Source organism: Suillus paluster (assembly GCF_016628075.1).
Source record: "Suillus paluster strain FC165 chromosome Unknown EDB91scaffold_292, whole genome shotgun sequence".
Taxonomy (NCBI): Eukaryota; Fungi; Basidiomycota; class Agaricomycetes; order Boletales; family Suillaceae; genus Suillus; species Suillus paluster.
In genome coordinates, this window is record NW_024537852.1 from 308 (window position 1) to 25034 (window position 24727).

General features: G+C 47.2%; 10 protein-coding genes across 10 annotated transcripts; 7 read left to right on the forward strand and 3 right to left on the reverse strand.

Annotated features, from left to right (window-relative positions):
* Positions 1 to 557: 557 nt before the first annotated feature.
* EDB91DRAFT_1089152 (uncharacterized protein) lies at positions 558 to 1463 on the forward strand (the record flags this gene model as incomplete). Its single annotated transcript, XM_041316558.1, has 4 exons — positions 558 to 597; positions 696 to 864; positions 893 to 1094; positions 1185 to 1463. The coding sequence occupies 4 exons, from the start codon at positions 558 to 560 to the stop codon at positions 1461 to 1463; spliced, it is 690 nt and encodes a 229-aa protein (XP_041168746.1).
* A 1370-nt stretch (positions 1464 to 2833) lies between these two features.
* On the forward strand, positions 2834 to 4000 carry EDB91DRAFT_1257442 (uncharacterized protein; the record flags this gene model as incomplete). Its single annotated transcript, XM_041324291.1, has 3 exons — positions 2834 to 2943; positions 3000 to 3694; positions 3750 to 4000. 3 exons carry the CDS (start codon positions 2834 to 2836, stop codon positions 3998 to 4000), a joined length of 1056 nt encoding a protein of 351 aa, XP_041168747.1.
* A 2128-nt stretch (positions 4001 to 6128) lies between these two features.
* On the forward strand, positions 6129 to 6499 carry EDB91DRAFT_1257444 (uncharacterized protein; the record flags this gene model as incomplete). The annotated part of the gene is made up of 3 exons (XM_041324292.1): positions 6129 to 6184; positions 6240 to 6399; positions 6455 to 6499. 3 exons carry the CDS (start codon positions 6129 to 6131, stop codon positions 6497 to 6499), a joined length of 261 nt encoding a protein of 86 aa, XP_041168748.1.
* Positions 6500 to 8290: 1791 nt separating this feature from the next.
* On the forward strand, positions 8291 to 9452 carry EDB91DRAFT_1089156 (uncharacterized protein; the record flags this gene model as incomplete). The annotated part of the gene is made up of 4 exons (XM_041316559.1): positions 8291 to 8441; positions 8730 to 8994; positions 9108 to 9166; positions 9400 to 9452. The coding sequence occupies 4 exons, from the start codon at positions 8291 to 8293 to the stop codon at positions 9450 to 9452; spliced, it is 528 nt and encodes a 175-aa protein (XP_041168749.1).
* Positions 9453 to 11873: 2421 nt separating this feature from the next.
* EDB91DRAFT_1023628 (uncharacterized protein) lies at positions 11874 to 12158 on the forward strand (the record flags this gene model as incomplete). The annotated part of the gene is made up of 1 exon (XM_041312603.1): positions 11874 to 12158. A coding segment is annotated over one exon (285 nt), but the record flags the coding sequence as incomplete, so codon positions are not given.
* Positions 12159 to 12217: 59 nt separating this feature from the next.
* Positions 12218 to 12657, forward strand: EDB91DRAFT_1065370 (uncharacterized protein; the record flags this gene model as incomplete). Its single annotated transcript, XM_041314776.1, has 2 exons — positions 12218 to 12310; positions 12358 to 12657. Coding segments are annotated over 2 exons (393 nt in total), but the record flags the coding sequence as incomplete, so codon positions are not given.
* Positions 12658 to 15791: 3134 nt separating this feature from the next.
* On the reverse strand, positions 15792 to 16285 carry EDB91DRAFT_1009058 (uncharacterized protein; the record flags this gene model as incomplete). The annotated part of the gene is made up of 2 exons (XM_041312380.1): positions 15792 to 15987; positions 16041 to 16285. Coding segments are annotated over 2 exons (441 nt in total), but the record flags the coding sequence as incomplete, so codon positions are not given.
* A 1074-nt stretch (positions 16286 to 17359) lies between these two features.
* On the reverse strand, positions 17360 to 20104 carry EDB91DRAFT_1257449 (uncharacterized protein; the record flags this gene model as incomplete). Its single annotated transcript, XM_041324293.1, has 8 exons — positions 17360 to 17404; positions 17454 to 17945; positions 17994 to 18213; positions 18260 to 18663; positions 18725 to 18751; positions 18809 to 19482; positions 19540 to 19903; positions 19961 to 20104. The coding sequence occupies 8 exons, from the start codon at positions 20102 to 20104 to the stop codon at positions 17360 to 17362; spliced, it is 2370 nt and encodes a 789-aa protein (XP_041168753.1).
* A 1569-nt stretch (positions 20105 to 21673) lies between these two features.
* Positions 21674 to 22349, forward strand: EDB91DRAFT_1065368 (uncharacterized protein; the record flags this gene model as incomplete). The annotated part of the gene is made up of 2 exons (XM_041314775.1): positions 21674 to 21753; positions 21809 to 22349. Coding segments are annotated over 2 exons (621 nt in total), but the record flags the coding sequence as incomplete, so codon positions are not given.
* Positions 22350 to 22928: 579 nt separating this feature from the next.
* EDB91DRAFT_1089160 (uncharacterized protein) lies at positions 22929 to 24679 on the reverse strand (the record flags this gene model as incomplete). Its single annotated transcript, XM_041316560.1, has 8 exons — positions 22929 to 23072; positions 23135 to 23215; positions 23269 to 23514; positions 23566 to 23997; positions 24062 to 24166; positions 24223 to 24309; positions 24366 to 24500; positions 24557 to 24679. Coding segments are annotated over 8 exons (1353 nt in total), but the record flags the coding sequence as incomplete, so codon positions are not given.
* Positions 24680 to 24727: the final 48 nt, after the last annotated feature.

The window sequence follows — 24727 nt, forward strand, 5'->3', positions numbered from 1 at the left end:
CCTTCTCGATATTTAACACTTCTTGTCCACGAGGGTCACGTGACATTGTCACGTGATCGTTCGTATTCCAATGGTGGATGTACAATTATTATAACTGTTGTATACCATTGTAGGCTTCATTTTTCCGCCGTCGCAACTGGTTCTATCGGAGGAATATCATCACTTATATATTGCATTTTTATACCTTTACTCTGATATACTCACAACTAACTACAGGGAGCGCATGTATGCAGAATCTATGTTATATAATTATGTCGCTAGTCTGATATACGATATTCCACTGATGCAATGGTTCTATCCACGGCTGTACAAGTCATGTCACTTATGACATGGTGGTCATGATTTTTCCGCCGTCGCAACGGTTGCATTGGCTACAAGTCAGATCGATTATTTTATTGTAGCCATACACTATGGGCCGCCGTTGGACTCGTTGCATCCGCGGCTCTACAAGTCAGATCAATTGTCACAATTATTACATTGTGGTCCTGATTTTTCCGCAGTCGCAACGGTTGCATTGGCTACAAGTCAGATCGATTATTTTATTGTAGTCATACATCATGGGCCGCCAATGGAACGGGGCTATCCGCGGCTCTCCAAGTCAGATCAATCATTTCATTGTAGTCATACACCATGGGCCGCCGATGGAACGGGGCTATCCGCGGCTCTGCACATATGATCACTTTATTTCGTTGTAGTCATACCCATGGGCCGCCGATGGAACGGGGCTATCCGCGGCTCTGCAAATATGATCACTTTATTTCTTTGGCCTCATACCCCACGGGCCGCCGATGGAACGGGGCTATCCGCGGCTCTGCATCTCATATCCCCTGGGCCGCCGATGGAACGGGGCTATCCGCGGCTCCTGTGAGTCGGATCGATTATTTTGTTGTAGTCATACCACATGGGCCGCCGATGGAACGGGGCTATCCGCGGCTCCTGCAAGTCGGATCAATTATTTCGTTGTAGTCATACCACATGGGCCGCCGATGGAACGGGGCTATCCGCGGCTCTGCATCTCATATCCCCTAGGCCGCCGATGGAACGGGGCTATCCGCGGCTCTACAAGTCAGATCGATTATTACAATTATTACATTGTAGTCCTCATTTTTCCGCTGTCGCAACGGTTGCATCGGGGATTCACATAGGAGGATGTACAACTCATAATGTCAATTATTTCCTTGTAGTCATACATCATGGGCCGCCGATGGAACGGGGCTATCCGCGGCTCTGCATCTCATACCCCATGGGCCGCCGATGGAACGGGGCTATCCGCGGCTCTGCATCTCATATCCCCTGGGCCGCCGATGGAACGGGGCTATCCGCGGCTCTACATCTCATATCCCCTGGGCCGCCGATGGAACGGGGCTATCCGCGGCTCTCCAAGTAAGATCAATTGTTACAATTACTATATTGTGGTCGTCATTTTTCCGCCGTCGCAACGGTTGCATCGGGGATTCACATAGGAGGATGTACAACTCATACCACTGATGATAATTAGTACAATTATTACACTGTAAGCCTAATTTTTCCGCCGTCACAACGGTTGCATCTGTGATTCACATAGGAGGATGTACAACTCATACCACTGATGATAATTAGTACAATTATTACACTGTAATCCTGATTTTTTATCAGTGATATATTGCATTTTTATTCATTATACATTGCAAAAATCTATTTGATGTCCAAGTCATTTATGTTTTGGGACCCTTGGGGGTCAACAAAACCCTAACTGTACCCAAACCTATATACGAAAATCCTATATAATGAAGTGAGGAGGTGGAGTTGAGGGACGAGCGAGATGGAGTATTTTGCGGTGTTTGAGAGATCGGTGGATATGATGGAGTGTAAAGGATAGGGAGAGATAGATTAGGGGGGACTAGGAAAAATTAAGGAATGCCCAACCTTGTTGACGATTCATCTCTACACTCACCATATGCTCCTGATGCTCATTCTGGCCTAGTCAATCACTCAAAATTGTATATATACAATCATATTGTACACTGATTCCCCGGTCCAAGTACAACTGATGCCTCTCAGAAAGTGTCTTTTTCTAAGAACCTGTGTTTGTGTCATCAATTAGCACGTCTCAAAGCTATGATGTTTTGTTCACATTTTCCTGTTGAACTGATAGTCAACCTTACATGAGGGACGAGTGAGATAGAGTATTTTGCAGTGTTTGAGAGATCGGTGGATATGATGGAGTGTAAAGGATAGGGAGAGATAGATTAGGGGGGACGAGGAAAAATTAAGGAATACCTAACCTTTTGTTCATCCTTTGCTCTTAGTGATGATTTTCCTAACCTTTCCTCTTAGTCATGCTTCCTTTCCTTTGCTCTTAGTCATGATTCCTTCCCTTCGTACCTTCTTTCCTTTCCTCTTAGTCATGATTCCTTCCCTTCGTACCTTCTTTCCTTTCCTTTATGTCACCATTCCTTTCCTTTGTGTCATCTTTCCTTTCCTTTGTGTCATCTTTCCTTGTTCTTGGCATTAAGTCTAACCATTTTAGACATAGTTCTTCCTCTGTAACCAAGTATGTAATGCTTCTTTCCTTCTGTAACCGATTATATAATTTCCTCTTTCCCTCTCTAACCATATTAGGACTTTCCTCGAAGGAAAAATCTATGCCCCCATAATTTTTCAACTCAAATAGATAGGACTTGCCAGTTATAACCTGTTTAGTTATAAGCCGGATTAGTCACAACACTGATAATACATAATAACCACTTAGTTCGAAAATTTTACCTCTCGGCACGCCATATTTGTGTTTGCCATTGTTTAGAAGCAATGATGAAGTCACCGTGGGATGGTACACTGCGATCTACCATCTACCATGCCACTCTACTTTCCCCTCGAGATAATCATGAAAATCCTCACTCTGGCCACTCGGAGGAGAGCGTATGCGGTATCATGGATTGTATTATCAAAGCGGACATATAGATGGTAAGCGATCAATGTAATACTGAACACATGTAATCCTACTGATCGTCCTGTGGCAGGTTCGAAACATTACTGTATGAAAGGATTGTCATGGTTGATGAATGCCAGGCTGCACTATTCATTCAATGCCTCCGCCTCAGGCGGATGCATGAGGAGTTCGCCCGGACATCGATCAACGAGATGTGGCTCGGTGGCGACATACAGGCCATGACGGTAAATGAGATACTGTCAATGTGCACAGGAATCAGAAACCTTGCCTTGTCGTCATACGGGGATGAGGTTCTCCAGGACCTATCATCTCTACAACCAGTACTGGATGCTCTCCCACTGACTGTGCTGCATCTGCACATCGGTGTCACCCTCACTGATTCCTTAATCGCCAATGTCAATGTCTTCTCTAGACTGACACATCTTGATATCGACGATCATGATTTACTTCAGCATGTTCGCATCGAATCCTTCCCTCAGTTGACTCACCTGTCTCTGTGGGGTGACTGGGGTGACTTGCCCCGCCAACGGCCGAACATGGTGTCATTGATACAGCGACTTCTCGACCATCCAACAATGCAAGTGATTATGTTTCGCTCCGACGATCACGGATCATTGGCAACCTTCCTTGAAATTCATGCGTTCAACGATCCTCGCATCATCATCGTGCCCGAAAAGCTATATTTATGGGATGATTTGGGACGTGGATCCATGTTAACATGGGAGATAGCTGAGGCGAAGGTGAATCTTCCGGAGCCCAATCACTGTCAGTTCTTCCCTGCGAGTATGAACAAACAAGATATACTGACCACATCACGCAGGGTTGCATCGCTGCTTCCCACCCAGCACTGTCTACAATGGATTGAGGCAGTATATGAACGTTGATAGCGTCCCACGACGGATGGTGAACTATCGGATTATTCGGGCCGTCGTATTGAAGCCAGGCATGAAAAGCCGGAACACTAGCCGGGTACGTCTTTATGACTCTTACGGCAGGGACGATTGTAGCGATGATGGCGAGGAAGGTCTTGCGATGTCCGGTGGGGACTCTGACGATGGCTCGGACGAGTAGTACAGTACATATGGTCTGTGTGTCTTGTACTCAGTGTTTGCACGTTGCACGATGGGAGGTTGCATGGAAAGCGGTGGGAGATGGGAGGAGGTTGGCATATAACTTGGGACCGAGTGATCCGGTTAGCAAATGAAGTGGTGCGGGGAGTATGAATGTATCCCTAGGGTGTGATTCCAGCAGCGCTAAGTGAGAAAACGATGTTGAAAAAAAAACGGTCTCACCAAGTCCTCCTTCTCCCTACGAAGCGCCCGGGGGAAGATTCGCGCATAACGTTGGCAAAAGAGGTCCGGGAAACGACCTGACTGGCGCGGGGAGTGGATACAAGTCCCTTGAGTGGGATCGCAACAGTGCTAAGTGAAAAAACGATGTTGAAATAATATACGGACTCACCAAGTCCTCCTCCTCCCACTAGAGCGCCGAGGAGGAAGATTAGGGCATAACGGGAGAGGGAAAGACGCGGGCAGCTAGATATTTCGGCGGGAATGTCGTTATATGCATCTCAATAGGTCCAGAAGATGTTGAGTTGCCTGGAGGTCATGGTGAATATAGGCGAGGCAAGAAAGGCATCGAGAAGGTGCGGGAAAGTGAATATTTCGCAGATGTATTTAAACAACACAATTTCAATGTATTTAATCTGGGTTTTGGTCCGGGGAGAAGAGAATCTCGAGGGCTACAAGATGAGATAAACGTGTCTTTTTCACACTGGTAACTGGAGCATTCAAACTACGCAAAATGTCTCTCAACGCTGTAAGCAAAGTACGGTGATTGAGAACTCATAAATGGAAGCCATAATAGCTATTCGGAAGGCATGTATGAGATTCAGTCGCTATGAGAAGCCCAGGCGGTCATTCTCCCACATATCAGCTCCCCTTCTGATCCCCTCTATGAAATGCTGCTTCTCCCACCGCGCACGATCCACCAATTCCATACATTCTTCAGTGAGAGTCTCCTGTCTCTTTAACTCTGCTGTCAGACGTTTGATATCCTTGGCCTGACATTTGACGACATGTTGCTGGCGCTGTAACCTGGCTTCTACCTCCTGGACGGCGTCGTTTTTCCAATGGATCTCCCACCGATGTTCAGCATCGGTCTGTCGGCGTTCCTCATCGATCTGGCGTTCCATCTCAAGGATTCGCTCTTGTAACTGGTTAATAGTCAGCCTGAGCTCATCCTCTACCGTGCCGATTGTTGGCGGGGTGCCAGAGTGGTGCAGCCAGCGACGGACGTATTCTGCTGTATCCTACATAAAAATGTAAACCAATCCATGCAGAAGCTTGATGCCAACTACCTCGGAGGAATCTGCATCTTCACGAGCATCATGGGCGTTATCCATTGTAGCAGAGTCCTGTGCATGCTGAGCTCGATGTCAATGTACGTACAGATACGAATGATCTTGACATACCGTGAAAGATTCTACATTTGCTTGATCATTATATTTGTGACGTTTTTCCTCCTGGGAGCAAGCAGGGCTGCTAGCTGCACGACGTTTGTTTGTGATGGAGGACATGTCTAATTATGATGGTATAAATGTAACGCAGTTGCGCTATATGAAAGACGCTGTATAGTGTGAGATGGCGGTCTGAAAAGATGTGGGTGTACGGACAGAGCAGGAATGCGTGGGAAACAGAATAATTGGTTTGTAAGTCATCGACATTCGGGCGACACGCACAATCCTATGTCTTGTGGCATTCGACAAATAAAACACCACTGTGCCGAATAAATATGACCATCTCCTGGGTCCATTCACATTACTCGCCCATCCAGAGTCATTGCTAAGTTCAAATCTTGGTTCAATAATCATTCAATAGGCCGATATGTGTGAGGCCCGAAATACGTGAATCCTGTTTTCTGATGTATATAGCCTACTATATACGGTGATCTGCTGAATTTATGTAGTACATGTCTCGCATGACTTTAGGACATGACGGTAGGTAAAGTGCGGTTGTCAATATACGACTGCATTATAATGATTTGGTTATATCTCACAAAATGTCCAATGTGAGACCCGCTTTCAATTTGAGGAATTCGTTGAGCTTCTTGACCGTGTCCTCGAGTGTTGCGCTCTGCATGTCTCCCACGGCCGGACCAATGGAGAGGAACCGCTTGTTGCAAATATTGCCATTGTGCGATGCTTTTGTCCCAGATGATCGACCACCCAATTTTCTATTTTCCATGGGCGATTTGGTATGTCATCTCATAGTGTCCATTATATTGTTGCAACGTGCACAACTCTTTACAGGGCAACAGATCTTGGTGTTGCATCATGGCGTGCAGAAGCACTTGGTGAATTAGAAGTTGTCCCGATAGATTCTTTATCCGGCCATTTTGTTCTTGCTCCGATCCAGGCAATGCAACACGAAGTCATCTTTGACTTCTGGATTACAATTGCATATGACTATGTACGTGCACTACTGTTTTTGTTCGCAATGGCACACTTATTAATGTCTCAAACAGAGCAACCCAGAGGCTGACATCGAGATTGACATTGACAACGATTGATAGTGTTTAATGCAGCTTGTTCGACTCATACAGAATTTCATTTCGTCGTACAAGAAACCCAGTAATTAGCATAACTCCTCACTCCTCATCAAAACCTAGCTCTCCCTCATAATCAGCGAGCTCTGCTTCAAAATTGTCTTCGGTTTCAGCATGCCAGTGGTTAGCATCTTGCTCAGGTACGGGGACCGTTATTTGATCTTCAAAGGAAAAGAATAATCAAATTGTTGCTGTAGCTGACACCACTGTACCACGTACCGTCATTGATGGTTCCATTATACCTTGTGGGGTCCTGTGGACGTGCACGCATCACTCCAAATGTAATCTTTTGAACTGTCACTAATGGCCTGTGCTGCATTAGACTTCGAGGACTCGGTACTGCTTTGAAGTGTTTTCTTAATCACGTCGTCATTCGAAGAAAGTGACTTCAGTGACGTGCGTGATTTGTCAACTTCATCTTCAAGTTGTTTCTAGGCATCGTGCAGTATCGTAACTTGGTGTCGAAGCTCAACCAGCTCTTCCACCTGTTCGTGTATAATATCCCCAGCTTCTTCTAGCTTCTGCGTCTGCGATTTGAGCTCGTGCTCGAGTCGTGTAATGGTATCTGTCAGCCACTTTGGGATGGCGACTCGGGAACCTGCAATTGGTTCAGTCCGGGTAAGATTAGCTGCAATTCGTTTGTCGCCTGCTGATGTGGGTGGAGCTACAGATGATGAATGCAAGCTATTCGGAGTCGTGAGGGCAGTCGATGGTGCGAGTGAAAATTCTGTCAGGGTTGGCGAAACTGATTCCGAGCATTTTCTGGGTACAACAGACATCTCCCGACTGGATAAGGTGAAGGGATGGGCAACAGCAGTGATCGGACGGGTCAAGGCAAATGAGTTCGTAGTACTTCCCACCGCAACACTGTTTGGTGCTCGGTGCTGCATGTGTCCCTGTGGAATTCTTGTCCTGGCCCAGTCCACCCCGATCCGTTCCTGCCTTGTGAGGAGGCATAAGGGTCGAAGAACTCGTGTATGGCACCCAAATGATGTGTATCAAAAGCTTCAAAGCTTCAAAGGGCTCGGATGGTTGCTTGGAGTCGGTACAGCAGTATAGATTCACCAGAGAGGTCTCTGATTGCTGCAGAGGGTGCAAGAAGGCATATGAGTGAGCAGGCGCTGTAAATTGGGCTACATACGGACAAATGTTTGACATGTGGATAATTAGAGAATCTCAATTTTTTGCCATCGAAAACAGACGAATATGGGCTCATTCCGACGATATTCCACCGATCTGAAAATCATCGATTATTTGGTCGATTATCGTTGGATATTTACTCTTTCCGTCGATATTTTGCCGTCGATAACAATGTGTCAAAGTCTGGTGACAGGTAATCTTGACAAATTGGAGGTCGATGCACAATTACATATATATCTATGAAGTACACTACACTACACTACACTACACTACACCACATTAACAATCTCTGGTTTGGCATTAACAGGGGACAGGATGGTGGCTTCCTTCAACATCAATAGACGCCAATGAAAGCACAGAACTACAGACTGCAGTGCAAGCATAGATCAGAGGAAGTTAGAACCAGGAAGAGAAGTTGGCCACCATCATCGACAGTGAGCGCCTACAAAGGCGCGGAACCAACAGGAAGGTGGCCACTGGCCACTATCATCGATAGTACACGCCCACAAAGGCGCGGAACCAACATGGATGGGTAGCACAAATGTTCGATTAACAAATGTTACATGAGCAATCAAACTCGCTAGGAGATTGATGGCAATAAGCAATTGCATGACCATGACGGTTGGTATCGAAGCGGACGGGAGTGCAGTGCTCTTTCAGAAGTCCCCAAAAGCACCCCCACACTACACTGCGGCGTCGTGTCCAATCCTTGAGGTTGTGCGAGATGATGCGTTCCACAGTAGCCCTGTTGACTGGGCTAATACAAGTCAGTGGAAATGGAAACAAAATCGTGGCGCTGCACGCACTACGCTATCACAACCGTTTCACTCAGCTCGCGGGAGAAAATAGTGAGGTCCGGGCTGGCACGTTGGAGGGCTCGAGGGAGGTGAAAGATCTCGGGATATGTGGGCATAGTGTTGGTTGTATTCCAGTAGTAGGATAGTACTATGGGGGAAGGTGAAACAGTGAGTGAGTGAATGATTGCCTGTAGCTTTTATTTATCACCTAGCTCACTGGCAGCACCCTCGGTGATGGTTGCATATCTGGTGGTTAGAAGCAAAAGGCGAGCTTGGACTCAGTTACGGTCACATACCTGATAATCCCGACGGGCCATCATCAGTCTCGCTTCACAAACCACTCATGCCATCACAAATCAGCACGTCTAACACCCTGTCATTTGCATTGCAGCCAGGTGCCAGGATCATAGATTACTCACTGACCAGAGTACCATCTCTGCCATCGATTGTCATAGATGACTCGAAATGGCATGTCTCCACATATAGCTCGCTGGCAGGAGCACTCGACGAGTGGAAAAATGGGTCAGAGTGTCTTGTGGAGGGTTGAGTTGATTGGGGTTTGGGTGTCACCTACATTTTCCACAGTTGAATATATGGAATGACGAGCAGCTATTGAGAACTCACTGACGGTACAGGATGATAACCCATATGCGAATGGGTAACACTCCGGGCATTCCGAAAGGGGGATGGGTGGGTAGGTACAAAGTGGACCATGTACAGCAGCCATGATGGGGTGATGAGTGGAACGGGTGATGTGGTGTTGCGAAGGGAAAAGTGATCTGAAAAGTCAACGTCAAAATCAACATTGCGAGTTCAGTTAGAACGGGACTGGAAGAATGACGGGGTATAGTATACAGCAGTAACGCCATACAACATGCCATTGTCAACACTTGCTGCAAACATCACTGAATTCCATTGCACATCAAGTTTCAAATGTCAGAGAAGCACTTTCAGCTCACGGCGCACTTGACGAGGCATAGGCTTCATGGTTGGACAGGAGGTAGATTGAAATAAGTATATTAGGATCTCAAGACGAGTGGGTAATAAACAGAACTACACAATTACAACGCACATATGGAATGAGTAGCAGCATCGAGAGAATTGTGGTCAGAACGAAGAGGAAGGAACGCTGGCCACCGTCATCGACAGTGAACGCCCATAAAGGCGCGGAACCAACAAAGAATGGCAACAAATATAATAAAATTAAATTGTACGGATCTCAAATCAGCAAAGGACAGGAACATGGCCACCGTCATCGACAGTGAACGCCCATAAAGGCGCGGAACCACACACCGTAGTCCAAAGCATCATTGGTAGAACAAAGAGGAAGGGAAGCTGGCCACCGTCATCGACAGTGAACGCCCATAAAGGCGCGGAACCAACAAAGAAGGGCAACAAATATAATTAAATACAATTCTACGGATCTCCAATCAGCAATGGACAGGAACATGGCCACCGTCATCGACAGTGAACGCCCATAAAGGCGCGGAACCACACACCGTAGTCCAAAGCATCATTGGTAGAACGAAGAGGAAGAGAAGCTGGCCACCGTCATCGACAGTGAACGCCCATAAAGGCGCGGAACCAACAAAGAATGGCAACAAATACAATAAAATTAAATTGTACGGATCTCAAATCAGCAATGGACAGGAGAACATGGCCACCGTCATCGACAGTGAACGCCCATAAAGGCGCGGAACCACACACGATAGTCCAAAGCATCATTGGTAGAACGAAGAGGAAGGGAAGCTGGCCACCGTCATCGACAGTGAACGCCCATAAAGGCGCGGAACCAACAATGATAGTCTAAAGCATCATTGGTAGAACGAAGAGGAAGAGAAGCTGGCCACCGTCATCGACAGTGAACGCCCATAAAGGCGCGGAACCAACAATGATAGTGGTAATGGTAAGAAAGACAGAAGTGACCCGAAGCGCAAATTTATATATCAACTTCACATCACGTGACATTCTCACGCCGGCATCACGTGTAGCAATGCAGAAATTCGGAAAATATGGTCATGCGAAGGGGTCAGTGCGCGGGAAAGCTGTGAAGGGGTCGCCCTCTCGGAACTCGGAGGTCTCGTGAAGGGGTCGACAGTGAGTACTTGAAGTCTGCAGCTATTCTCCTCGCCACCTACCAGTATTGACTCGGATAACATCTCAGGAGTCTTGTGTTTCGCGAGAAGATGCGCTTGGGTGCAGTAATAAATGAGTTATGTTGCCGTGATTCTGTTCTAATTAAGCTTCAGTGGAATAGTGTAGGGTTTCTTGGTGGATTTCACTGACGGTTCACTTCCTGTTGCTTTACAAGATGCTGCATCATCCCCGAGGAGCGCCCGTACATCCACGCAATCCTACTTTCTACGTTCGAATGGCTGAAATCAGGAACGCCCGTACATCCATGCAATCCTACTTTCTATGTTCGAATAATGGCAGCCCCTGTCCACGCAATCCTGCTTTCTACGTTCTAATAAATGGTTGCGCCTGGTACATCCACGAAATCCTACTTTCTATGCTCAAATAATGGCAGCGCCCGTACATCTACGCAATCCTACTTTCTACGTCTGAATAATGACTGGAATCAGGAACGCCCGTACATCTACGCAATCCTACTTTCTACGGTCGAATAATGGGAGGAGGGTTGTTATCGTCGGTGATGTATGATCACAGTTTGTCCTTACGCAACTCAGATTGTCCGCTCCTTCTCTCGAAATTTTCGGTGGCATAGCCACTGTGACATTAAATACATATGGTTAATCAGGTACGTCAATTCACTTCTTCTCCCTCAAACCAAACTCATTCCCCCGCATACAGGTCCTCCATATCCAACTCTTCTTCAATCTCTCCTTTGGCACACTCCAAGGCAGTGGTGCGCATGGCCTTTATTATTTTCTCCGTCCGTTTGAAGCTGCTGACATGTGTGTAAACATTCTGAATTGTTGTCGTCTGAAAGCCCGAGCGTGTGGCAAGTTGCTTGACATGCTCGTCGTATCCGAACAACGCAAAGCGCACGATATCTTGAGCGTGGATTTGATGGTCCACATAGACATCGACAGTTTCGTTGTCTGCCTCAGAGCTGCTGTTAGTGAATAGCCTCACTGTTCTCTCTGTATTTTCCTCTTTGATAACTCATCCCCCAGGAGCCTTGGAGGAAGAAGAGATATTGTGTGGGGTACAGGTGACATTGAGTATTAGCTATACGGTACCAAGTGGTACAATTAGTTTTGCAACTAGTTTGAATGAGGCGAGTGTTTTCTCCCCATTATTTAATCTACAAGCTAATTCTAAAGAACAAGATATGCGACTGCGATGTTTAATCCCTCCAATAATCCCCACCGGAAGGAGGTAATCGCAGAGATCTCTTCCTGTATGCTGAAGGCACACGCTGAGGGTGGGAATCACAGGATGTTTTCACTATCGCAACGAGCATCGATGCCCGCGCCATGCAAATCACCTCCAATGCCGAGTTCCATTCGTTCTTGGACATGAGGGCGGAATTCACATGGATTTCTTTCAAGATCACGCCCAAACATTGGGCTGTAGCTACACACTCTTACAACAACCACCTAGAGGAGAAGAACCGCGCTGATGGGCATGAAACGGTGAGGAAGAACCTCCAAGCCCTTCTCCGAAAGCTCGGCGAGGTCGAAGTGGTCATGATGAATCGCATCGCAAAGAACAACTTTCAGTGTGAGTCCGGCGCTACTTCACTGGCACTCTTTCTAACTACTTATATATAGCTCGTTCCGGCTCGGAAACATTCTGGAGAAGATATTGTCATGTCATTGAGCACATCAAGACCGAGTCAGGGAAGAGGGTGCGCGAGTCTCTAAAACCTGTTGTCGCGTTTTCTGACCGTCTCTCTCTTTGATTCATATTTGCAAGGCCCACACATGCTCCCGCTGCAGGACTGTCATGTACCCCGGTCCAGAGAACTCGGGGTACAATCATCGACGGGGCTTTTGTGCAGAGGGCGCCAAGCAGGTGTCCCAAAATGAGCCGCCTCCACCCTGGCCACAGCCACCAGGCATCTTCTCGGATGGCAAACGCTTCCACCCAAGCACTTTCCTGGAAACGGTCAAGCAAATCTACGAGCAGGTATTTCTCCGACCATCTGGTAAAAGTCCTGCACTCCAGCAGGAAGCATTTGCAACGATGCTGCTCGGACCGATCGACCACGCTTGAATCAGGGACGGTGCTGTTCAAGTTGTATGAGGAGCTCGAGATCTACGCAACGACGCCAGACGGTATGTTGACAGTGCACAGTGGCGTCAAGCACCATCGCGTCGAGTACCTCCAGGAGCACTGGGCCTAGTAGTATTTTTGTTTTTAATTGTTCGTTCATGCTGTCGTGCTTGTGTCTTTGACTTTTCTTTAGCTACTTGCACCTTTCCCCTCGCTACACTAATGGCTTCTTTTGTTATATTTACAGGTGGTATTCTCGTTATTCAAGCCCCCATGCTTCGTGTATCCCTTCCCCCTTCTTTTTTTCAACTATATCACGTGACTTTACGATTGGTCTCGCAAATGGTCCCTCACGTGCACGACCATTTTGGCGTCACGTGAGACCAAAAATGGTCCACCCCTTCGCATGACGAAGTTGCCGAAATTCGGACGGGGATTACATTGCGGGCAATAAACTAGGGGGGATAATAAAAGTCAACTACATTCGCGTGATGATGCTTTCAGTCCATTGTGTGAATCCGAGCATCAATTGACATTGCATCAACATGAGAGGACCGTTACACATGTGGCTAATACAGCGGGCAATTGTGATATGTATGTACGTAATGAGCAACCTTGCTGGATTCGCCAATGACAATTAAGTACAAAGGAAATGTGGTAAAGAATGCCGATAACGTACGAATATCTTGATAGCCAAAGGCATTCATAAGGACCAGGTAAAATACATCGATCATAGCCTAAGCGATGTGTTCAACTGCTCGAATAGTTTGAGTGCATCGACTATTTTGCCCGGGTCAAACAGATCGCCAGTGTATAATACATCGCCAGCAAGGGCACGTTCAGTGACACCTAAATGGTCGCAGATAACCTGCGAGATTGAAGTGCTGGGAGTTGCAGTTTCGGTATCATCCATGTATTGTGAAGTGGTGCCGATGACGCGGTAGTGTGCTCCCTGTGTTACCATATTGCACAGGCTAAGGAGGGACCTTTCCTGCAAAACTGATTACATGGTGAGCACTTCCTATGCATCGTCCGGATATATGTTACTGACTAATCCTCGGGGAAAGAAATGGAATGCTGAGCACCATACGACGCATTGTCTCCAACACATGATTGACAGCCCGCTTTGTCTGCGAATGACTGATATCCAAATCAATGTGGCGTGCAAGTTCTGTGAGGTGCATGCACGCATAATGAAAGAAATGTCCTCCGGTGCAAAATGATGGAACCAGTGTATACACGGCGTGCAACATGCCAGGAGGAAGAATCCTAATATACACGTGCATGAGTGACCAAAATATAACATGAATGCTTGCCTTACAATAGGTTGCCTGGTACTAGGGTGATGACCTCACCATCGGAATTCTTTTCCAGCCATTCTATGTTCATCGGGAAGTGTGCAAGTCTCAGCGCAAGTTCTTGTAGATGGGAACGATCATTGAATTGTTTCTTCAACCTGAACACAACCCAAAGCTTTACACCGGCCTCCATCCTCACCCACGTTAATTTTCCTTGACTGTACTGAGCAGGATACGTTATGAATCCGGCGTGATCCAGTAATCCCCATCCTGTTACAGTGAAATTCTCCGACTGGACCTTGGATTTGATTGGCACAGTGTGCGTCGTCTGATTCCACCCGTGGACGAGGCCATGATCTAGTTCTCTAAGAGTCATGTTCGTGACTTCCGTTGTGGACATACATCAATGTCACTTGTACCTGAGTTCATCTGGCAATGTGATGTGCGCAAGTGGTATATCATGTATACCTTGGATCGTTGTGGGATCATTCATCGACTCGAGAAATCCACTGATCCTTCCACTGAAAGTAGGGTGCAAACGGTCTTTACATCGCCTCCTCATATCTGATTTCGGCATCAGTCATCTACAGCAAGATGGCACGGATAAACGTGTACCATGAACAGAAACTGGTTGATCCTTTGAGATCCCGAATGAACGGTCGAGGTAGTCGCTTGTTAATCCGTTGCAAGGCGGCTTGTGTGGCACCGCTTGGAATACAACACACTTCTTCATGCAAAGTGTATGACCAACCAGCTCTGCGATACGTGTGACCTTTGGGCCACCAATGCCAGTAAGCGCGTGCTTGCTCAGGTGGACTACATGCTTTGAAGCAGGGGTGGATGTACGGAGCTTGCTGATGAAGTTGATCAGGGGAATATCGACGTCATCGCACAAGTTTTGATCTGGATTTGATTCATCGTACAACGCCGGAAGGACACTCCTGTGGCCATCATTCCATGTGATAGGATTTCGATGTTGCGGGGACTTGCGTTCCGAGCACCCCAATTGTAATATCTAGCGGTCTTACAGTAGACATGTTGGTGTTCTGAAGAAGAAGACCGAATGGCCAGAGAAGGAATGTTGACAGGACGGCGAGATTGCTGACATGATATTTTCCAAAATGTTACTGTAATACAAATTGCGTTAATATCAGTCCAGGTACCAAATTTACATTAAATGCCCCCAGATTGACGTGGCCAATGATTTGATTGAGCTGCTAGCGTGTCAATGATATTCAAGAAGTACCACGATCATTGTGTAGAGTGCTTGCCAGCAGTGCTCGATAGTAACCTAACCTAATGAATCGTTGATGTTGCACGTGATCACGCCTGTGGGGTAACACGACGATTGCGTGAAGAGTTAATGTACAGCAGAGTGGAGGTGACATTGAATCGATGATGAGCCAATCCGAAGTAGCACAGTGCGATTGTTAGGTGACAGTATGCTTTCTAATGAGTGACAAAATTCCTAAGCACAAGGTGACATACAAGAGTCACAAGTCAAGCGATGCTTCCAAGTGAGTCAGTAGCTTGGGTCGGTCAATGACTACTCCAGGCTGAAGCTGATCTCCGATGTATAAAATGTCGCCAACCTTTATGCGTCCTGATACGCCTAAATGCTCCAGGATGGCCTCCGAGATCACCGCACTAGGCGCTGCAGTTTCGGTTGCACTGACGGACTCTGCACTGCCTTTTATCGCGCGGTAATGTGGTCCCTGGATCGCCATCTTACACAGACTGAGAAGAGGTCTTTTGTGAAGGACTGATGGGATGATGAGCGCGAGCGTTACCCTAAGCATTCAAATGTCACTCACTGATCCTCGGGGCAAGATATGGAATCGCAAGCACCATTCGACGAATGGTCTCCGACGCATGATTGAGATTCTGGTTGGTTGTACAATGCCCGACTTCGGCATCCATGTAGCGCGCGAGTTCTGTGAGGTGCATGCAAGAATAATGATAAAAATGACCACCTGTAGCAACTGAAGGGACTGGTGTGTAGACGGCATGCACAGTGCCAGGAGGAAGGATCCTGTGATCCTTGTACATTAGCGCCACAAATGCGAACGTGACCGTTTCACTTACAATAGATCGCCTGGTACGAGAGTGATCACCTCGCCGTCGCAGTTCTCTTTGATCCATTTAATGTTCCACATGTAATTGACCAGTCGCATTACCATTTCCTGCAGGTGAGAACGATCGGTGCTTCTTGATTTCAACCTGAATATCGCCCAAAACTTCAAACCAGCCTCCATTCTCACCCACGTCAATGTTCCTTCACAGTCGTGATGAGGATACGTTACATATCCCGCGTGATGGAGTAGTCCCCATCCCTTGACTGTAAAGTTCTCTGGGTGTACCTTCGACGTGATCGGGACTGTGTGCGTTGTTTGATTCCATCCGTAAATGAGACCATGATCCAGTAGTCTGGGAATCCTGGTGAGGCCATGCGTCACAGACATACCACAATGTTCCCCGTACCTGAGTTCATCTGGCAGTGTGACGTGCGCCAGTGGCATATCAAGTACACATTGTATCGTGGTGGGATCATGAATAGAATCGATGAATTGACTAATCCTGCCCGTAATTGTAGGTTGTGTATGATCCGCGCATCGATACCTAAGATCTATCATCGCGATCAGTCATATACAATATGATGTGAGCATGAGAACATACCATGCATGGACACCGGTTGATTCGGTGAAATACCAAAGGCAATGTCGAGGTATTCAGTGGTCAATCCATTGGGCGGTGGCTTGTGTGGCACGTCATGCATGAGCACACACTTGTTCGTGCTGAGTGCATGCCCAACCATATCTGCGAGAATTGGGGCATCTGCGCGCCTTGGAGTTGTGAGCACGCCATTCCTCAGATGGAAGACAACCTCTGAATCTTCTGTGGACGATGGCAACTTGCTGAGGAACTTGATCACCGATATATCAACTGAATCGCATATATTTTTGGTGGGGTCAGAGTCGTCGTACAATGCTGGCAGCACGGTTCTACGGCCATCCTTCCAAGTAATACATTTGGACGTTTGAGGTACTTGCCGTCCCAGGACCCCAATGGTAAGATCTAGCTTTTGAGCGGCTGACATGATGGTGTCTCAGAAAGAAAGAACGTTCAGCCCGAAAAGGAATTTTGATGAAACATCAAAATCACGGACAAAATTGTCCCAAACAGTAATAGACTAAGCACATGCTGTGCGTATATTTGCAGGCACCAAATGCGTATGTAAGGAAATGTCCGGTCTAGACGGTGCTACAAATTACAACTACACAATGCATTTTCAGAAGAATATCCATACTGTCACATTGCCGCAATGCAGATCTCAACGAGCGCGCTGACTAATACAAGAGCCCAGCCAGACAAGAACAAATGTATGAATGTTCGTACGATATTATCTATGTGTCACTTGGGAGTGTGCGGGTCATCATCGTGAGCCATTCCTGTCTGATGGTGTTACTGATTGGATGGTTGAATTAAGCGATAACTTACATCATTGTCACCCTCAAGTTTAGAAATCGTCATGGAACAATCGTCGACCTCTGCTAATGGTATGGAAGCAGCAGAACGTTCCAAAGAGAGACTGGGTGTAGATACGGAAGTCTCTGGGTTTGTTGATTCTGCTGGGAGCGTACACAACACGCGTTCAGGCGCTGGCGATGGGGTGCGACGGACAAGGACTATCGGAGATGGTAATGCCACGGTGAGGCCAGCTGGAGACGGTCCTGCGATATCGGGGGAATTTGTAGGACCTGACGCAGGCGTAATTGCAACATCGCCGTCATACTCTGGAATAGTAGATGGCTCGTCCTGTTGACTCCTGGTGTCCATGACCACATTTAACTCGCTGATGGTATCCATATTCGCAGACGACATGCTGTCCGACACGCGCAAATCATTTGGTGATGGAGAAATTGATGGTGATTGGACGTTACTTGCATGCCCGTCTTTGGGACGCTTTGAAGGACCACGGCCACCATCCTTCTATTTAGTGTTAACATTCGAACTGAAACCTTGGCATATGGATCTAACCTTCAGTGGAGACCCCTGGGATGACGATCTCTTGCGCTTCGCCGATGGGTGTGCACTCAGCATGCTGCCATGACCTGAATGCGCAGGCTTGTCATCAATCAGCATGGAGTTCATTGCATCCGTCACGTCTTCATCGTTTGAATCTGGCTCAGTAGCCCCTTCAGCCTCTCCTCCCATGTTGTTGAATCCCTTCCACGGAAAATGAATAGCAGACATCGTGCTGAGGAGATGATAAGCTTCAAGTAACCTTTAACAGGACGACCTACCTCTCTTCAACGGCTGGAGGAGACATTGCTGGCCACATAGTTGGGTTGCTCTGGCCTACATCTGACTCACTGATAACCTTGCCAAGGGCGTGGAATATATGGCTTAGAAATCGGGATGTGGTATCCATGTGGACTATTGCACTATACAGCCGCTCCATTCCCAGGGCTTCAAAGAAGTCGTCTTCATTTTTGAACTCCATCAATCTTGGACTCCCGGGAATGACGATTCCATTGACCTCGTCATCGATGTCGGCGTGAGACAGCTGGCGGAAACGCAAGAGCATCCAGGATGCAAGCTTGAGGAACACGTGTGAGTTGCCGTCCTCAAACGCGACCTGAGTCCACCATTCCCAGTCGCCCCGAACGGGAGGTAAGCCCCTCCCATCATCTTCTCCCTCTGCATCCTGCTTGGAAGCATCAGATTATGAGTCTCAGAATGAGCGTGTCCCAGGTGAGCGATCTCACCGATTGCATTGAATGTGAACTGTCAGCCTACAAGTAGTCATGGGTCAGTAAATACATTTCCACGTCAAAGGATAACTAACTAACATTGATGATAGACGGTACATCAGCATGCATTGAAGACGTTTCGATTGGATCCGAGTCAGAGTCTACGATGACTGGGGCAGCCTTGCTTTTCCCCTTCCCCGCCTTTGATTTTCGAGCTGGTTTCCGATTCTTCTGTGACTTCTTCGCATCATCTTGGACTTGATAGCGACTGGCAATTTGTTCGGCGGTGCTCTGCTGGAAGGTATTAGACGTGATATGTGAGATGAACCTCTCGCCAACCTCGTCTCCTGTGTGCAAGGCATCCGACTCTCGCATCTTAGAACTCCCCTGGACGGTCGCAGGGCTCTGCTGAGATACATCATTCTTCATCTTTGTAGATCGTAATCCAGGCCTTTTGCTTTGAATGGGACTCTTGACTGCTTCGACATCAACCTGCATTACATCCTGAGATTTCTTTGACGTGGCAGAGGGCACTGTCGTTGCCTTGACAGCTCGTCGTTTTTTCGGCGCAGCTTTGATGGATTCATCATCGTCTTCAACGTCAGTAGTCTTCTGTGTGGTATTCACATTCGTCAGAGCTGCAGGATCGCTTGATGTCACGTCTTCAATCAACTGAGCGATGACCATATCTACTGAGTGTATGTGTGAAAAGGGTCCACCACACATGTTCTTTCCATCAACACAGTGCGTTTCATGCAATCGTTTGGCAGTCACTACGGTAATAGAACAATCAATAGCAATAACGGAGGGGACATAGCAAATAAACTTACTCTGAGTGACCGTTTTGAAAGCCTTCTTCTCTTTGAATTGAATCCAAGTTCGCTTCATTGATGCCAGTGCAGCGATCTGCCGTTCCTCCGTAAATGCACTGTCATATACCAACATAGCAATGTAATAGTCGAGATGTGCCGACCGCCACTTTGGTGTGAAGCTCGACCGATCAACTTTTGCTTCGCGATGGAACGCAGTGATGATCATCGAGCAATATCTGACGAGCGATAGGTAAAAGTCCAAAGTCTCATCGACCTCGGGTGACTTTGGAAGCGTTCTGAACGTCTTTGCAGCATCTTGGTAAAGGTGCAATTGATGAATGAGGAAGCGAAGTGAATCGAGGCATAATCGGGGAACTTTCACCTGAAATATGAAGGTGTTTAAGAAATCCGACAGAGACATTCAGCGCAGGAGACTCACCGTCTCACGTTGATCGACGATCTTTAAATGAGTGATGTTGTCCTTCACAACCAGCGACACATCATAAGAGAGCAGGACTTCTGTCATGGCCAATGAATGAGAAGTGATATCCAAGGCGATGGGGTCCATGGGCTGGGATGACATTTCAATATTGCCACTCTGTGACCTGGTGTTAAAGGGTGTTGAAGTTGTTATGGTGTTACAATTTAACGCTAGCTCCCGATATGGTAATGTTTACAAGCTGTACAAAACAACCTCATCAGTCGCAACACGTGTGAAAAAATCACCTTTGACAGATCCTACACCATCAACAAATTGGTCAACATGTTGAATCGCCACCACTTTGCTAGGAAAGTCCCAAATGTGGCACCTGCAGCACAAGCTGTTGCGCGTTCTGTTCCAGTAGCAGGTTCTACCAGTGCTGCGCCACCGGCAGCTTCTACAAGCCCTACACCGGCAGCAGGATCTATCAGTCTTACTCCAGCAGCAGGATCATTGAGTGCTACTCCGGCAGCAGGTTCTCCGAGTCCTTCTACTTCAACACCATCTACGGGTACTTCTCCTATAGCAGATTCTACGAGTACACGCGAAGATCAGCAGTCATCAGGGCACGTGGCAGCGAAACGTACCACGCCAAGAACACAGGTGCAACCTTACACAGGGCACGACCTGCGTCCAAAGCGTAAGAAACGTGTGCCAGTGAGGCATTCCATGAATGCGCCCTACGTGAAACTCACACCGATTCTCGACGAGGACTCAGACGCCATGAATATCGACGCAGTTGATGAGATCACAGTCCGACAGCACCAGGCGACAGACATGTTGAAGGATCCAACCGTGGTATGTTCCAAAGCTGGTGATATTAAACCCTGTCATTTAATATCGTTCAGTGCTGCGTCTATTGTCACGATGTCGGACCGTATATCTGGATATGCACCAGACCTGAGTGTGGTATCCCTGTTTGTGTCGGAATGCAACATGGCGACCTAGCATGCATCGATGCATCGCCAGATCCATTCACAGGTCATTGCCGTGTGACACAAGCGTCATTCAAATGTCCTCAATGCTATCGCGGAAGTTCCAGCATGATTCCGGTGAGTACAATACATACATTAAATTTCAAACTAAGCTGATCTAAGATAATTCAAAAAGTATCGTGTTCAAGGTTACTCCGTTCGACAGGAATATGTGAATCGCAATTATTTCCCCCTGCTTGCTATTTTCTTGTCTTGGAGTGGCTTCGGGACCCCATACGCCTCAACTATCATCAAAGCAACACTCGCGGAGCATTTCCGTCGTGACAACACCAGAGTGCGCAGTCTATGTTGCACTGGCACGATTTCAAAACCTAATGTTATTTGACACAGCTCCGAATCGCATCACGCTCCCTCAAAGCTGGTAACAATCGCCCAAGCGCTGTGACGCCCGATTTCAAGTGGCTTGAGAATGTTAATCATCAGGGAAACCTGCTGATCTTCGTTAATACCCATTCCGATACCGTTACCGGGAATCTTGTTGTGGCTGGCAATCAAGAAAATCCTCAGTCAGTGCCAGTTCATGAGGTGGGCATATTCATGTATAGTCGGCTTTGACTGATCACACATATGTTACTGTATACAGCTGCTATCGAACTACATTGGAAATGACAATCTGAGGGGTGCAACACAAGCCATTGCTGCAATCAACAAGGGATCGGGCGCCGGGCCGTGTATCCGGGGCCTCGTGATATGCTCCTGCGGATCCACGGGAAGAGTGAATGGCAGTGTAACTTCGTTGAAGCGCATGGTGGAGCGGTACGTTCTCTGTTGATAACAACTCTACGGACTGTTCTTATTCCTAACACCACAGTGACCTCTTCGATTTTGTCCTAACGTTCGCGGGCGTCTCAACCTTGGATTCGGTCGTTGTTCCAGCGCTCAATCGGTTTATCGAAAACGTATATGTTTACGACATGAAGATCTGGGATGCATTGGAGGAATCGTTTGGGGAGGACAGACACGCCCTCAATCAATCTCCTGTCATGCTTTCATTTGCAGACATCCAAGTCGGCGCGGACAAGGTCCCATATCGCGTGGTCGACACCAGAGTTCTCGCATACTCAAACCTCAAGGACGGTAGGCCGTGGGGTCTGGACATCTACCGATGTTGGAACGAGACTTGTCAGGCGCCTGCATATAACATGATTTTTCATCCTCATGGAAAGCAGCGTTTTGGGATGCAGTGGGTGCAGACAAAGATGAGGTATCAGTGCTTGCAATGTAAGATGGAACAGAGGTCAATCCCCTGTCCAACATGGATCCATGCAGCACGGTCTCAGAACTTTGGACGTGTTTGGTACCAGTGGCCCCTCAGCACCAAGCAGAAACGCGAGATAGGCATCAGATATTGATTGCGTAACACTTTACATACATCGTTGTTATCATGCTCTGTACTATCCATGTTGTGTTCCTGTCGTTCTTGCTGCTTTGGCGATGCACTCATATTGGACTTAACTACTCGTATATTGTTCGCGCAACGTGCATCACCATTCAATTCCACTTGTGTCTGTTCAATGTGGTGCATTCCTACAGGGCTCTCACCATATTTCAACAAAATGTCCTTGCGTCCTAGCGTGACGATGACAGTTGGCTTTTAATCGTTCCTACAGGAATATGGTCTGCCTCGTGATTGACGATCGATCCGTGTTGCCCGTCAGTGATAAGTGATAAATAATGATAATGATTGAATGAATATGCGTTGACCACTGAGTACAGTCAAAGGCACAGCACGCATAGCATTTGTTTCTGAATTGCTTTGTTCATTCGTTCAAATCACACGGAGGATCAAACTTTTGCAAACTGCTCCTGTTTCCGTCCCTGTCTAGTGGGCAGATTGATTTTATTTTGATAAACGAATGAAATTGACGGCAATGTGTTAATGTATCACAGAGTTGAAATCTGTGTGCCCGGCAACAGTGCATACATATACCCTAACCCAATTGCACGCTCGTCATGGACTTTGTGAGAACTGCTAGAACCCTAAGGCCGGGCGCGTATGGGTCATCGTTGTGATGTTTAGTGTTGCGAAGTAAATATCGCAGCACCGACATCACATCATTACCGATGTCATGACTCTGAATGTTGCCATGAGCTCAGCGACACCGCAAATATTTAATGAAAGTTGACTGTGACTGACCCAAATCCTCTGCAATACACTACACACAGATGCCTCGTCTGATAGTGCTCGAGTTGAAAATTCCTGCAGGACATGATCGGCCTGATGAGATACCAATGAGCATTGATCTATTGCCAAGAACATTGCTTTCTTACAAATGGTGACATCAGGATGTCTGTGTCCTTATGCAGGAAGCCGTCGCGGCATTCCTTTGCTATGTCGTTCAGCCAGAATTCGATTGACATCAAAGACAACGCCATTTTTCTCATATCACCATGTATCAGTTTTTTGCGCAGGAGTGATGCAACATACCCAGCCACCGCCAACCATGACTCATGGTGAGAACGGATTGTAGATTGAACAAACTGATATCCGTTTTGGTCCATCAAAAACATATCAATCTATATCAGTCATATGAATGAACGCGCTAACATGTAGTATGCAGCACTTACACAAGGTGTTGAAGGTGTGTCATTCAACTGTGCCAGTGTTTCGTCCACGAGATCTTGTAGAGTGTATTTGTTCTTGTTCGACTTCCGATTTGTTGGCTTAACCTTCTGCCTAATGGTGTTCCGTTTGGCGGCAAATAGCACAGGTCGTGTAGGTTGCAATGTCGGATGCCTCGTGACGGGCATCTTTCCAGTGGGCTTCTGCTTCATGCGGTCACGTAATCTTGACTTCAGTGGAGGAGAAGTAGCTACATCGATACTCTCCTGAGAACGAGCTTCAATGTAAATACTGGGCTCTTTATTGACAAGAGCGCCCTCCGACATCGATGTCGATGGTTGGCTACATGGGTCGGAACCGTCAAACGTCACCATGGCCGATATGCCACTGGAATAACTGTTGTTGGTGCGTGATGATATCAAACATCCAGCGAAATCCTGCATCAGGTGCAAAAGGAAATGAGAATTGGTACGATGTCAGGAACTCAATTGAAATGCCTACCATAATATTGCAGTGCTCATTGGGCGTGATCATTGAAGGCTTGCATTCCAGCTTCGATATGCAGTTACCATAATGCGTATCCGTTGGCACGTCTTGAGCGTTGTCCTGCATTCATAACATCTACATCAGCATTCCGACAGGTACGGGAGGTGTGTTCATACCGGATCGCTGAATCCAGTAAACACCAGGTCATCGGTTGACTGCAGGGAAGCATCATAGGTCTCCGTTGGGATGTCTTGAGCATCGTCCTGCATTCATAACATGCATATCAGCATTCTGATAGGTACGGGATGTGTGTTCATACCGGATCGCTGAATCCAGTAAATACCAGGTCATCGGTTGACTGCAGGGAACCCGAGTCATATGGCCGATCGGCCGCGGTGTCGACAGCATGTGTTGTGCCATCTGAAACATTAATGTGTGATTGCTGTGAATACTCCTGGATTTGTTATATCAAAACTGGTATCATGAGAGGTTGTGAATTGCAAATCCTACCATGAAATCGATATCCGCCTGAACCATGACAGGAATTGTAGGATCGCATTTCCAGTCCAACATGGCTACATCAGCGTGTCGGTGGCAGCCAGGAGTATCAATGCCTGGATTGTCTCCACCGTTCTGAACCCATCATGTCAACATTAAGATTATGCTAGGAATAAGCACAGG